Source organism: Erithacus rubecula (genome assembly GCF_903797595.1).
Source record: "Erithacus rubecula genome assembly, chromosome: 23".
Lineage (NCBI taxonomy): Eukaryota > Metazoa > Chordata > Aves > Passeriformes > Muscicapidae > Erithacus > Erithacus rubecula.
In genome coordinates, this window is record NC_136675.1 from 3,215,322 (window position 1) to 3,230,386 (window position 15,065).

A 15,065-nucleotide genomic window follows, 5' to 3' on the forward strand; every position below is an offset into this window, starting at 1 on the left:
AGCAGTTTTAGTCTCTAAGGGACCCTCAAATGGCATTCTCTGCTATGCCTAGCCTAGTAGCAAACCTTACCTGGAGTGGAGCTCACAAAGGTCTAGGACAGGAAGAGCTTGCTGTGTTTCTGAAGACAAGCTGCCCTTCTGCCATTCCCTTGGGGAAGAGCGACAAGAAGTTGTCACAGCATGAAACATCATCCTGAAATGGGCTTGTATGGCTGTATGGGGGCAGGCACACTGCCCAGAACAGAGCAAAATTAATGTTACTCCCAGGTGATGGAAGGATGGCATCCCATCCCATCCCACTATCCCATTCCATTCCATCCCATCCCATTATCCCATCCCATCCCATCCCACTATCCCATTCCATCCCATCCCATCCCATCCCACTATCCCATCCCATCCCATCCCATCCCACTATCCCATCCCATCCCATCCCATCCCATCCCACTATCCCATCCCATCCCATCCCATCCCACTATCCCATTCCATCCCATCCCATCCCATCCCACTATCCCATCCCATCCCATCCCATCCCACTATCCCATCCCATCCCATCCCATCCCATCCCATCCCATCCCATCCCATCCCATCCCATCCCATCCCATCCCATCCCATCCCATCCCATTATCCCATCCCATCCCATTATCCCATCCCATCCCATCCCATCCCATCCCATCCCGTTCACAGAAGGGCAGCTAGGCTTGTGAAAGCTCTAGAAAAGCTTGAAAACAAAAAACGTCTTACAAAGAAACTGGGTTTGTTTAGTCTCAAGGAGGCTCAGGGGGAATCACAGAGGTTGTAGTGAGCTGGGTGCTCGTCTCTTCTGCTGTGCCCGCAGTGAGAGGACACCAGGAAATGGCTTTGAGCCGAGACAGCGGGGATTAAGAGGAGATATTAAAAACCGTTCTGTGAGGCATTGGAAGGGCGTGCAGGGAGGTGGCGGAGTCACACCCCTGGAGGTGTTGAAGAGGCGCTGGGTGATGTTTTAGTGGTTTAGGGGTGACAGCGGCGGTGCTGGGCGGTGCTGGGTGATGTTTGGCGATGTTCCAGCCCCGTTCCCACCCTCACCTGCCCCGCGCTCCTCACTCCGCTCCGCCCGCTCCCCTCTCCCCTCACGGGGCCGCGCCCGCCCCGCCCGCGCGCTCCCCCCGCCCCCCCCCAGCGCGCAGGCGCGGCGGCCGCGCAGGCGCGGGGCGGGCGGGCGCTGTCAGCCAGCGGGGCTCGCGCTCGCTCCGGCCCGGCCATGTCGTACGGGCCGCTGGACCCGCGCGGCCCCGGGGCAGCGCCGCCGCCGCCGCCCCGGGACTTCGGCGGCATCATCCAGACATGCAGCGGCAACGTGCAGCGGATCGCGCAGTACAGTGAGTGCGCGGCCGGGGTGAGGGTGCGGTGGGCAGAGCCTTCCGTGGCGGCGCCGGGGGTGAGCGCTGTGGCGCTCTCGGTGCCGTCTGTCCCTGTCACCGAGCCCCCTTCCCTGGCATCGCCCGTCCTGCCGCCCGCTGGCATCGGGCGCCCTCAGTGAGGGGCTCCGGGGGCGGCAGGAGCCCCAAGTGTCACCGCTGTGCCAGGGGTGAGATGTTTCCCCTCGCTGTGCTGGCAGTGTCCTGCTCCCCCACAGGATGTTTAATTTAATTCAGGATACGGTGTTGCGCTTCCTTGATCGCCTGGTTGTCATTAGAGAAAGTTGTCGGTATTTTGTGATAATCATAGCAATCTCAGTGCTGATCGCTGAAATGCTGCTTTTTAAACAGGTACATCCAGGAGAGTCTTTGATATAATTCTGCTTAAGGATACAGTCTTTTTGCTAGAAAAGACATTAATTGTTCAAGTGCCCATGCAAGTTTTTAAGGGCAAGATCAGTTGAACATGTTGGTTCCTCAGAAATCTGGTGACTCCTCTGATGATACAGAGCCATTTATGTTACTGAAAATGCTTTGCTCAGTCATGCTCATTTATCCTTGCTGTGGGCATTGCTGAATTGCATCAAAGTTTGCCAAACAGCATGGCTTGTTGAGGTTTTTCCCTTTTTATTTTTTCCTTTACACTCCTTTTTTCTTCCTGCCACGGGATTTCTTTGAGCCTCCTGTTGTAAGCAGCTCAGCTTCTCTCTCTGCTGTCTCATGACCTGCAGCCATCCTATCTCCAACGCTGCCTGCCTCAAGTTAAACAAATAGCTTTACAGTTTTATCGAGGTGGGTGGGAACACACAGAACATCTGACTTCATGTTACAGTAGTTAACTTTATTGCACTCTATATAAAAGCTTTCTATTCAAGCCTTTGAGAAAAAAAGATACATTGAGGCCTTAAGGGTGTCCTCATTTCTTCTTCCCCTCTGAGGAAAAGAGCAGGCAATTATACACAGCTGAGTGTTAGTGACTTCTTTAGGGAGTCTGTGGAGTGAGCATTTCACACAAAATGCACAGAAAACCGATGGCCTGAGCAGGCAGAACTGTTGTTTGCTCAGGTAATGTAACAGACTTAAAGCTAGAGGAGAGATTGAAGTGTTTCAAAAAATCTTAGATGTCAGATGGAGTGAGCATATGGAAAGCCTGAAATTAAAAGGGCTTGGAGATGGAAAGCTGTTGACTGGGGCTCTGTGTGTTGGTGCATCCCCACTATCCAAAGAATAAGGAGCTCCAGCCTCTTCCTTTCATTTCCCAGACACTTTATTCTCATTTTGTGTAGACTGTGTGTCTTGCTGTTGGCTGAGATAAACTGAGCAAAGCAAACTGCTGAACCTGGCTCAGGGCAGGACAGGCACTGCCTGGCCTGGAAACAGGACTGTGCAAGAATCTCCCCATGCAGAGAGAAATAAATCACAGAATGTCTGGACATTATGGCACAAATGCTGTTTGCCAAGTCCTCAGCATCCACACACAGAGTCCTTGTGCTGTTTGTCACCAGCTTGACTGAATTTCTCTGACCTTCCTGTGTCTGACAGAGCTGTGAAATATGTGCAGTCTTGCTTGCTGGAAGCCAAGCTCAAGGTATGAGGAGTTGCCAACAAACTCCTCACTGTATAACCTGATAGAAGTCTGAAATTCTAGGTGAGAATACACTTGGTGGATGTAAAAGGTAATTACTGGCTAATGACTGATTAATTTGTATTGAAGCTTCAGCTGAGCTGCTGTTGCTCTAGGCCATTGGGCATCCCTTTAAAAGAAGTGGCCATTGCCAGGATCTGATGCTTCTCCAGCAGCACATTTAATCAACTGCAGAGGCTCCAGGCTGAAAGCAGAAATTACACAGTAGGATGTCTCTGAATTGGAAAAAACTGTTGTTAAATTCATGGGATAATTCAGTTCCATTCAGTTGCCTGTGGAACTGTATTTAGGTGATCCCTGGTCTTGCCTCTCACTGGCAGGATGCAATTGCATAGATTTCATTATTGACTTGGGACAATCAATCTTTGTGCTGCTGTTCTAAGTGCTGAGCCCAGCACTTCAGTAATGATAAAAACTGTGCTGCTGCAGAATAAAGTGGATCAAGAATAAAGCTTCTTGATCTGTCAGAAAAAAATTCTAAGGTAGAGGGAGTGGGGAGAGAAAAATGTACTTGCTTTTCAGGTAGGTTAATGGTTTGATGTGATTCATTGTGTGGTTTTGTGATCATGAGTGCCTACACAAAGAAAATAGTGGGAAAACATTGGAGATAAGGGAGAAGGAGGTCAGAAATATCTCTCTGCACTACAACATGGTTTCAAATTGACAAAGGCAAACTTGGAGGGGCATGTTGCTATCTGCTGTTCTTGTTTGTGCCAGTGTTGTGAAAGGTTTGGATTATCATGAGTAGAAAAATTCAGATCTGGGACAAGGGGGATTTGAAACTAATAGCAACTCTTGGCATTGTCTTTTTATTTTTTTTAAACAGAACACTAATAATTGAAGTAACTTAAAAATAATGTAAAAGTGGAAACAAGCTTAGTGAAGTTTTTCAGCAGCAGTGATAGCCTGAAATAGCAAGGCTGGTAGAAACAGCTGTTAGTTGGTCTAAAAAGGCTGAGGAAAAGGAGTGCACAAACTCTTAGCTCCACTGATTTCTCTTCAGGGTATCTGTGCCTCACTATCACTTTCTTGTCTGAAAGTTAGTTTGTTAGGCTGTTTCATGTATAGGTGGGGATATTTAAAATACACTTTGCATTTCACAGAATCCCAGAACTGTTGGGTTTGGAAGGGACCCCTGGGTTCATCTAAAGCAGGTTCCCCCTGATCAGGCTGTGCATCAGGGCAGGTTTGAATATCTCCAGGGAAGGAGACTCCACAGCTTCTGTGAGCAGCCTGTTCCAGGCTTTGTCACCCACTCAGCAAATGAATTTTTGTCTTATTTAGATGGAACTTCCTGTGTTTCAGTTGTTGTCCTGTGTCCTGACTCTGGCCCCATCTTTGGCATCCACCCATAAGATACTTGTATATATTTAAAGCAAAGAATGTAAGTGTTGCCTCACTAGATTAAGTCAGATATTAAAATAAACTTAGTTTTTAGCTTTCTTTTGGAGAAAGCTAAAAGAAAACATTCAAGAAGGAATAAAATATGTTTGAAGTTGTCTTATTAACTAATCTTGTGATCTCTTTATCTTCAGCTGCTCAAATAAAGAATTTGATGAGCCAGCTGGGAACCAAGCAGGATTCCAGCAAACTTCAGGAAAATTTGTGAGTATTAAATGAGCAAACATTGATATAAATGTTCTCTCACTTCTGTCTGTGTTCTTAGGGGTAGTGGCTTACTTGCTGTGGGGAGGTTATTAGATACATTTAATACAGCCCTACAAACCCAGAATGACTAGCTGCATAAAGTAGTTTACTGGACAAATTAAAGTGTTTTTGCAGGACTCTGGAGAAGCCATTCAAAGCTGCTGGGTAGAAGCAGTTCTTTCTATATAGTTTCTTTTAAAAGTAGGAGTACTCAGCCATGCATTAGCTGTTCTCTGAGGAGCAGTCATACTAGCTTCACTCATGGTTCAGAAGAAATGAATGCCATACCAGGTATTTGGTGCTCACATGACACCAGTAAGGAAAAACAGTCAGGAATCCCCATAACTGGTGAAAAAGTAGCTTGTGGTACAGATGGATGTAGGCAGTAGAAAGATTAGCAATAGTATATGGCAGACAAAATGTCATATGTCATTTCAGAAGAATAATATGCCAGTGGGGAACAATGTAGAAGAAATTTAAATAGGTGTAGTTCAACCTGACCCCTGGAGAGGCTGTACAGGGACTCTCTGTGTATCTTTTACAAGCTCATTTAAACAATTGTGGTTCAAATTTACCCTGGAGAGATTGTCCAGGGGCTCTCTGTGCTTTGCATCTTTTACAAACTCATGGAACATAAATAGCACCTTATGGAAAGTATAATTTCTGAGGTCATCAAAGAAAATTTGAAAGTACATTCTTTCACTCTCTCTTCATGTGGCAGCACCTTGGATCTCTGAATGCACAATTATCCTGGTTTTTATAATAGTGATTTTTAGATAAATTCATGACTTGGGTGGAAGGGACACATACCACATTTGAAGGATGAGATCAGAGTCCAATTGAGAGTAGAAGGGATTTGTTTCCTTGAGCTGCTCAGTTGACTCAATCTCTATTTAATCAGTAGATTAAAGAATTAATCACTGGTGACCAAACAAATGCCTTCCCCTTTAACATCACTGCATAATCTCTCCTCTTTGGGGTGAGAGTGACTGCATCCCACAAATTATCAGCTGCCATACAAACTTGCCAAAATGCATGGATGGTGTGTTTAGTTTATATATACAGTTTATACAATAATGGAGCCTGAATGCCTTGATTTGTGTGTCCATGGGCCAAGTAAATGATTTTCACTGAAGCATCTTGTATCCATTGAATGCTAAAGAAATTGCCTCTGGTTTTAGTATTTTTTCTTCCTAGTTTACAGTATAGATTTTATATAATAGATTATATTAGGTTCTTCACAGCAATACATTTGTATTGCAATGTTGTTGGAAAACATAAAGGCTCAAGGGAAGGCCTTGCAATTCCTGAATTTCAGGCTGGATTGTTCTTCTTTCTGACCACTGTTTCTTCCCAAAAATGAAGAATTTAATATCAGAGTCCCTGTACTTTTATCAAATGTACATTTAAGCAATGGAGTTGGGGGTTGTCAAGTGAAGAGTGACTAATTGGCACCATAAGGAATTCACCCTAAAAGAGGGATTATGTTCACTGAATAAAGTTGTTTCTCTCTTATGCCATTGGAGAAAAAGATATTTTTTAAGATACTGAATTATACTAGTTAGCAGGGAGCAAAGAAATTATTTGAATCTTTCTTTTTAAATGTAGTCCAAAGTCAAGTTGATGTTAAAAAACAAAGTAGGTTTCGAATCCTTTAGATTGAAAAAAAACTACTGTAAATCTGTGTGATCTCAGAACCTCTATTTAGTCATTATTCTGAATATATATATAATATATATAATATACTGAAATGTTCAATGGCTGCTTTTTAGGTGGATCTTGTGTAACTACTTTTGAATTTCTGTTGCAGACAACAGCTGCAGCACTCTGCAAACCGCCTTGCCAAAGAGACCAATGAATACCTGAAGGAGTTGGGGTCTCTGCCACTTCCCCTGTCTGCTTCTGAGCAGGTAGGCAGAACTTGCTGAACATATTTCTGGATCACTCATTTCATGAAACTGGATAGACTACAAAGCCTGAACTGGCACAGCTGAAGAGACAGCAGCATTTTGCAATGAAGGATGATGGTGAAGTAGAGGAACTCATTGAGCTGGCTGCTTATATGGCTCTGGGGAAACCATGTTTCCCAGCAGCAAATAGGTATAAAACTTTCCCAGGTGAGAATAAGAATCCCTGAGTGTTTGGGGAGAACACAGTGTGCAATTCTGGTTTGCTGAGTAAATTTCTGAAAAATAATCTTGTTGACAAAGTGCTTTAGTGGTGGAATGTAGTGTTTTAGGGTAAGAATTCAGAGCAAACTGCCTATCAGTCTGAAATGGGAGCATGCCAGAAAGCTTTCCCTTGTGATTTATTAGTGGTGGAGGGAGGGGGATGCTGACTCACTTTGATTATATTTGAATAAAGCAAAATATGATGAGACAAAGATAATTTTCTCTGTGGGAAAGGGAAGGGACAGTTCTCTGCTGCTAGTTCCAATTCACAACTGCTTTTGGGGTGCTGTTGTAAGATGATCTGGGGATGTGGGTCAGCAGATGTTGTCTTGGTCTAATTCTGTATTTAAGGTTTATATGCCAGTTGGATGCATGACCATGCTTTGCTGACTTGTTCAGCAAATATTTTTCGGTTAATCTTCTGTGATGAACAAAATACTGTCATGTGTATCTCCCTGAATGCAGCCCAGGGAAAATTCAGTCAAAATCTGCAGAAGCTGGAATCAGCATGCTGAGGATCTGCTCTGGCAGAAGGGTTCAGAGGGTTCAGATGGAAGCTTCAGTGTATCATGAGGCTGCTGTAGTGGCTTAATATAGAAAAAAAAATATTATTGAAAATATTTATTTCCTTGAAATGATTGTTGAATTGGTACATGCTCATTGCAGGATTGCAGTCCTGGAAATCCCACAATTTGAGCCAGCTATTGCAAATCTATTAGAAAACATAAGAACTGATGTAATGTTTTCCTTGGGACAAGCTTTTCCACAATTCCTTATTTCCCATCGCTGGAAATGTCACAATATTCAAAGAGATGTCCTGTGGAGGCTAAATAAATTGACATTGTAAAATGAGGATAAAAAGATTATTGCAACTAATGTATTTGGAGAAAAGATAAACTGAAATCAGGTTATCTGATCTAATCACAACAGGCTTTTAGTGTAGCATGGTTGGGAGAGGCTGCTTAGGAGACTTGGGGTGTTACCATAAGTTCTGGAATTGTGGGGCTTCCTATAGTTGTGAGTTAAGTGTGTATTTGTGTGTATTTTGTTAAGCACTATGAGGTTGGCTAAGTGAAGAAATGGAGGGAGAAGGCATTGTAGGTAACCAAAAGGTGTGTAGTAAATGTGATGAGTTTCTAAATGTGATTAGAATAAAAGGAATGGTGTAGCTCAGGCTTTAAAACTAGATTGAAATTGGAGAGCCTTGTTGCACAAAACTGTCCTGCAGCTGTCAAGGCATGGAACATTGGTTTAAGGAATTAAAACATAGTGAGGTTTTTGTTCTATGCAGCACTAAAGATCACTGAATGCCAATATTCTTTGTTATTGTTGTTGTTATGATGGTTTTCCAAGAGTCTGACAGTCACTTTGTTTGTGTTTTGATTCTCCAGCGCCAGCAGAGGCTTCAGAAAGAACGATTAATGAATGACTTCTCCACAGCCTTAAATAATTTCCAGGCAGTACAGAGGCGAGTGTCAGAGAAGGAAAAAGAAACTGTAGCAAGGGCTAGAGCTGGCTCCCGTATTTCTGTAAGTATTTCTGGGAATTTTGGAGTGATACAATGAACTGTAAGTCTTCTGAGAGATCTTGTACTTGTCTTCCAACCTCACACCTGTTTACTGACACCTGACTGAGTTTACTGACACCTGACTGAGTTTACTGACACCTGAGTCAAGCTGAGGTTTTGGTGCAGTAATTTGCCATTCCAGGTGTTGGAAGTAATCTCTCATTCCAGTGTGCTCCAGTGTCAGTAGAGGAGAGAAGGAATCCTGGTAGCTGCAAGCATTGCAGAGGATGAGCTGAGGAGTCAATGCAAAGTGAATAGCAAAGTATTGCAGGCTGCTCTTCACTTCATGACAGCCCTATGCTATAAAATTTAAGACTTCAGATGGAAGCTTATCACACCTTTAATTATATCTCAAATCCCACACTTTGTGTTGCTTTATATTCCTATGATTTTTGTCCTGCTAATATCTCCAATGTATGTTCACTGTTATGTTTTGACAAACCCCTGTGGCTTAGAATTCATAATAAAATGGCCAGTGAAAGCATTTCTCTCCTCTTACCTCAGGGCTTTCTGCTAGCTCTGCATTCTTAATTTCTGCAAGAGAACACATTTATCTATTGAATTATGCTCTAAATTTTTTGCTTCTTGTCGGAAAAGGAGGTTACAAACATTGATAGCTGATCCACTAACATTGACTGGCTGCTTTTGATCATTCAGCTGCCTCTGATTTGCAGAGACAATCTGAATCTAAAAATCAAATCTAAAGATGAAGCTCAAACTAATTTTAAATAACCTGGGTTAAATCTGAAAGCTGCAGTGACAGTGGCATTCTCCAGGAACCCTCTGGACAGTGTGTGCCTTGGTTTGGAGGATATTGCTGGTTGTTTTGTGCATGGTCCTGGTAGTGTGTGAGAGCAGTGACTCATTTATCTCTTCCAGGCTGATGAGCGGTTCAGAGAAGAACAGCTTGTTTCATTTGATAGGTAAGAACTTCTTATACTCTTGAGCTTTTCACTACATAGAACTAAAGTTTTTCTGCTGTGATATATTACTGTAATTTAGGCCAGGCTCTGCTGGCTGAACACAAAGCAAAAAGAATTGAAAAGCAGCTATTACAGCACATGTAATATATTTTGTAAAAAACTGCATATGACAGTATTTTATCCACCTTAAATATAGATTGTGTGATTACTGCCCTGAGGGGAATAGTAGTGCCCTTAGGATGTGGCAGCTGGAGCTCCTGGTGTTCTGGCCTGTAAAAATAAAATTACCAGACAGGATTTCACTCACTGTGACTCTTTCCACAGAGAGCTGCATGTTTATATCATGGGTTTGGATGTTCTCTAGCAGCCCAGCTGGAGCTACAGCAGAATTGCAGATGGAGCTGCCTAAAATTCAGAAGTTCTGGACATTGTGCACTGGCAGAATAATCCTGGAATGTGCACAAGACTGCATTACTGTCACCTGTCAGACAGTTGTGCTGCTTCTGCAGTAGTAATGTACCTGTGTAGTAGGTGGCTTTGTAAAATGTTATATCAGCTCTGCAGTGTGGTAAAGAGCCTGAGCCCCTGCAGAAATATTTGTGATTAATGTGTCAAATGGGCTGAAATCTGTTTGCCCAGTCTGTAGAAATCCCTTTCTGAATCAAGAGAGCTTGCTTACCTGTCTCATCCTCCCTGTGCAAACTGCCCTTCAGCTGCTTGGTGTGTGTCCCATGGTTAACCCTGGGCTTTCCCTGGGAGCCAGGGGGGAAACCCCAGGTGTTCAGTTATGCAGGTGCTGGGATGGCTTTGAAGGCCTTGCACACTAAAGCAGTGGCACCCAGAGATAAGAGATGATGGCACACTGTAGCTGTTCCACATTCAAAGCTGTTCTTGTGTGCCATGTGTCAGAAACTTCTGCTTTTGAGATCTGCAAACCTATGGTCATCTCAGGGCTGAACTACTGGAATGGTCAGCTGTATCTGACCTACTCATGTAGTTTATTTTCATCTCTTTAGGCATTTCTAAGACTTTAAAACTTATTATTTAGTGTTGTACTGAACACTAGACTGGTACAATGTTTTCTGGCACACTTCTCTGTTGAAAAAATGGAGATGTTGCCCTTAAAGAACATTGTAAGCTGATCATAGAGATGGCCTTGTATTTTAACTGCTGGCTGCACTCTAACTGATGTAACTTCTGCAGCAGTTGTGAAGAACCAGCTCATCAGGAGAGAGGTAGACTGGGATGTAAATTACTTGAGTTTTAATATCTCCTTTGCTGTGTAATTTAATTCAAAATTCCTACTAGACTAATGAATTAAAATACACTTTAGTCTTATCTCCAGATGTCAGATAGGCAAGAATCTTTGAATCCAGATGCTTTTCAGGTGTTCTTCTGTTCTGTAAATGTGCCTGCAGGCTGCTCTCTATCAGAACTTTGACCTTAATTTCTCCCTTTTGGAGAGATGATAAGAAGCAAGGAAGGTACAGAACTGAAATAGGCAGGTTTCTTCTATAATGACTGTTGTCACAAGTCAGTCCTGTCCTTGTACACAGTGACAGGGCCAAGAACCTGGGGGTTGGTCTGTAGGAAACTCTTTAACTTTAACTCATTTTGCCATAAAATGCAGCTTGGAAGTACCTGTAGTCAGAGACACTGACTTTCCCTCTCTTTCCAGTGGTGAAGACTGGAATCAGATGCAGTCTCAGGAAGAAGATGTGGCAATAACTGAACAGGACCTTGAACTCATTAAAGAAAGAGAAACTGCAATCAGGCAATTAGAGGTGACCAGTCAATCCTGCATAGTTACAGTACTGGGAGATCAATCACAGGATGAAGTGTTAATTAATGGGATGAGCTGACTATGAGGAATAGAGTTCCTCAGACAGGATTGATGCCAAAATCATCTCCCTACTCCTGTTGAAGGAGGTGTATTTTCCCTCAGTGTTGCCTGGTGATCCTTCAGATATGGCAGAGTTGCCACATGTGTTCATATTGTGCTAATTGCTGCTGTGATGAAACAAATATTCAGTAGCTGCAGTAATGTCAGCTCCTAATTAATCCCAAATTGCACAGCTGGTAACACCAAGTCACCTCAGTCAGTGAATGCTGGTGTCCATTCTCACCCTTTGAGTGATGGTCAGAAGAGGTACTAAGAGTACAATAGGATTAGAAATTACTGTACTCAATGTTCATTGTAACTTGTTAAACTGTTGTCTTCAGGCAGACATTTTGGATGTCAATCAGATATTTAAGGATTTAGCCATGATGATTCATGACCAAGGAGATATGATTGGTAAGTGCACTTGGATAATAAGAAGTTTTCTCTTGGTTCAGTCACATGTTTTGCCAACATGGATTAAACTTTTTAATATTTTGCACTAAAAGCATTGTATTTCTGGCTATAATTTTTAAACACTGAAGCTCTGAAATATTTTGCAATGAGTTCTCCTGTTTTTTCCATAGATAGCATAGAGGCAAATGTGGAAAGTGCAGAAGTCCATGTGGAGAGAGCCAGTGAGCAGTTACAGAGAGCTGCCTATTATCAGGTAAATTCTGTGTGCTTGCTTGATTGTCAGTGTATGGTTGGGTGGTAATGAAACAGGCAGAGCAAAACACTGAGAACTGCACCAGACTGGTTATCAAAACCAGCTCATGCAAGCTGGCATTCATTCAAAATTGGCTGCAAGGAAAATATAAAGCACTTGAGTCAAAAACAGGGTGTAGAAATTCACCTTCTACTTTAGAGTAGGTGGAGTCTGGCCCTTCACACTCTGCAAGCCTAAGTGTTCACCACTCTTTGTTCTTAGGAGTTAGCAGAAGAAACAAGAACAAATTCTGATATTGTATCCAACTTGTAAACACATCAGCCAAGACACTGACATGCAAAAATCTATGCCCAGACTCGGGGAACTTCTGGTGAGCAGGATTTGCAACACTCCAGTGCAGCTGCTGAGTTCCTACCCCACAGCCTGTGCTCCCTGTCCCATCAGTCTCTTGCAGTGGCTCTCACTGCTGTATGACAGCCCATGTTTTCTGTAGGTTCCTTTCATCATCCTTGTCCCTGGAGGTCCAGATTCTGTGGAGGGGAAGGGTTCTGCTGTAGTCAGTCCCATTACTGCTGGGACTTCAGGCTCCCTCACAAGATGAACACTGGACTCTTCCAAGCTGTCAATTGAAGGCAATAAAACTCCAGTGCTTTGAGTGCAAGAGTGGGAATGTTGTTTTTACCATCTGGTAGTGTGTAGTGGTATTCTCTCTGTCTTGGTTTCCTTGCCAAAGTTCTGAGGTATTTGTAAATCTAAATTTGGGTGCTGTTGGACATATTTTGCATGTGTTTTGTTTCTGGATGGAGAAAGAAGTGGTTATATATAACTGCCCTCAAATCCTTAGATGCCAAGTTAAAAATAGCTGGTGGACTGTAGTTTGCTGTGATGAAAAAAAGTGAAAAATCCAAGTCAGTAATTGTACATGAAATCATTTAAATTGTAGAAATGCAACACCAAGGTCAAGTGGCCAAGGGGAGATTGTATCAGAAAACTGCTGAGGAGTTTGATTAGGATTACCTGAAAAATCTACATAGCTAGAAAGGTTTGGCCTTCTCTGAGGATTTTAGTTTCCTTAAGAGAAGCAAAACCTGGCACATATTGACTTAACTGCATTTCTTAGACCACTGCACTCCTAAAATTACAAACATTCATCTGTAGAATCATGGAGTTTAAGGAACATGCAAAAGTGTTCAGACTACACTGGTTACTTCTCTCAAATAACTGTGGGTACCAAGTGCTCTTGTTCACCCAAGTTAGTAACATGAATGATAGCCTTGCTTTTTCCTCAAATGTTCCTACTGTCAGTGGCTTTTTTTTTTTTTTTTTCTTCTCTTATTAGAAAAAATCTCGTAAGAAGATCTGTATCCTGATTCTTGGCCTTGCTGTGGTCTGTATAATCATAGGACTCATTATCTGGAAGACAAAATGAAATCTTCCCATGGAACCCAGTCTCACTGCTGAGATTTTTTCTGTCAGAGCAAACAGGCTGACTAGTCTCGGAGATGAATTGACCACCCTGAGAGAGCACAAGTTGGAACTACTTCCAGTAATAGATATTAGCAACTAATGTGCAGATAACTAGTATTTGGAATTAGTGAACCATGGAGACAGTATTTATCAGTTTATATACAAATTATATTGTTTTATGTAACTAAAATCTTGTGGTTTTGCTTTCTGTAACATGTTATTCCCTGTCCCAGCTGTATGCTGAAGTGTGATCAATAATTGGAGATGTCTTGTTTTTGACAAGTCACACAACTTCAACATTTTGTATGTGTAGGTAACTCTGTTGGACTGGAATGAGAATGATGTTCAAAGACAGCCCACCACTAAGTCACATGCTGTATATCCAGCAGTTTCTAAAGTCTCCAGTATCTGCCCCATGGTTTTATTGTCTCCAGGTGTCTGTGGTTCTAGATTCTCATGGAGAAAAGGATGTTGTCACAGATTTGAGAGGCAAGGAGGGAATGTGTGGATGCTAATTTGAACCTCTACATGCTGGTCAGTTTAGCCTTGAGACTCATAACTCTTTAATTTTTTTGGGTGTGGTTGGGGTTGTTTTTTCACAAAAGGCATCACTTGTGGACAGAATGTTCTTTGACTTAGAATCTAACAGTGCAATCTCCTTAGACAAACTAGCTGGTCGCTTGCTAGTGGACAAATAAAATATTTTCCAATGCTGACTCAAGCACTAAATAAAAAAAGTTTAGCTGCTCACTCCCAATTATTTTTAGAAGCTTTCAGGGGGAAAAAAACACTTAAAAATGAGGAAGTGGGCATCTAAGTTCACAAGCTAGCAAGATTAGTGAAGAATGTTAGCAGAAATCTTGGTTCTGAAGCAGTGCTCTTGAAGCTCACTTGTAGTGTTGTAGTAAATATTATGTGTGGCTTGTGAACATTTGGTATTTCCAATTATTTATGAAACAGAAAGTGCAGAAACTGGCTGAGTGAAGTGCTAGGATTTTCAGACTGAGGATGTGTGTGCAAATGAAAAAGATTGCTGGTTCCAGCTCATAGGGTTGGGCAGGACAAGCAGGCACTCCCCACTTCAATGTAGTTCTGAACTGACATGCACTGAGGGAACAGTAATCTATCCAAAGCCCAGCTGGGGTGGTAAATGCAGCACACTGACCCATTTTGTATTTAATCCTTATTCCATGTCTCGTCTATAATAAAGTGAAAGCTGGGAAGGGACTGGTCTCCCATTGCACAGTAGTTTGCACTATTGCTCCATCATTCCATCTCATAATCATCAATAAACAGTTTTAAAAGCCTCTGTCAGAGCTCATTTCTCTTGCAGTTTGGACACTGGTGTGTTTGCAGTAAGCATGGTAGAGGATTTCACATCAGGACAGTAGTGTTTCCTGCAGCTTCAGTTCTGTGGTCCCTGATTTTTCAGAATGAAACTAGCTGAATACACAAAATTCATTTAATGAGGACATATGGAATACTTCTGTGCAGAGTCCTGTACAAAAGCTGATCCCAGAAAAATGAATCTCATACCTCAGAGCAGCACTGGGACAGCTGTTAGCCTTTTGCTAAAACTTTGAGGCATTGGTGAGCCTGAATGATAAAATCTGATTTGAAAGCAAGGGAACTCTGTTGCTGTGTTCCTTTTTTAAAGTTTTCCTTGGAAATAGCAGAAGGTATTGATTTGTGCATGCCT

The 15,065-nt window shown here is 42.5% G+C and overlaps 1 protein-coding gene across 1 annotated transcript; it reads left to right on the top strand.

Moving 5' to 3' along the window:
• The first annotated feature begins 1,165 nt into the window (after positions 1 to 1,165).
• STX12 (syntaxin 12) lies at positions 1,166 to 14,675 on the top strand. The gene is made up of 9 exons (XM_079325926.1): positions 1,166 to 1,358; positions 4,578 to 4,647; positions 6,500 to 6,599; positions 8,252 to 8,389; positions 9,307 to 9,350; positions 11,029 to 11,134; positions 11,574 to 11,646; positions 11,817 to 11,899; positions 13,239 to 14,675. The coding sequence occupies exons 1-9, from the start codon at positions 1,241 to 1,243 to the stop codon at positions 13,326 to 13,328; spliced, it is 822 nt and encodes a 273-aa protein (XP_079182052.1). The 5' UTR covers positions 1,166 to 1,240; the 3' UTR covers positions 13,329 to 14,675.
• The last annotated feature ends 390 nt before the right edge of the window (positions 14,676 to 15,065 follow it).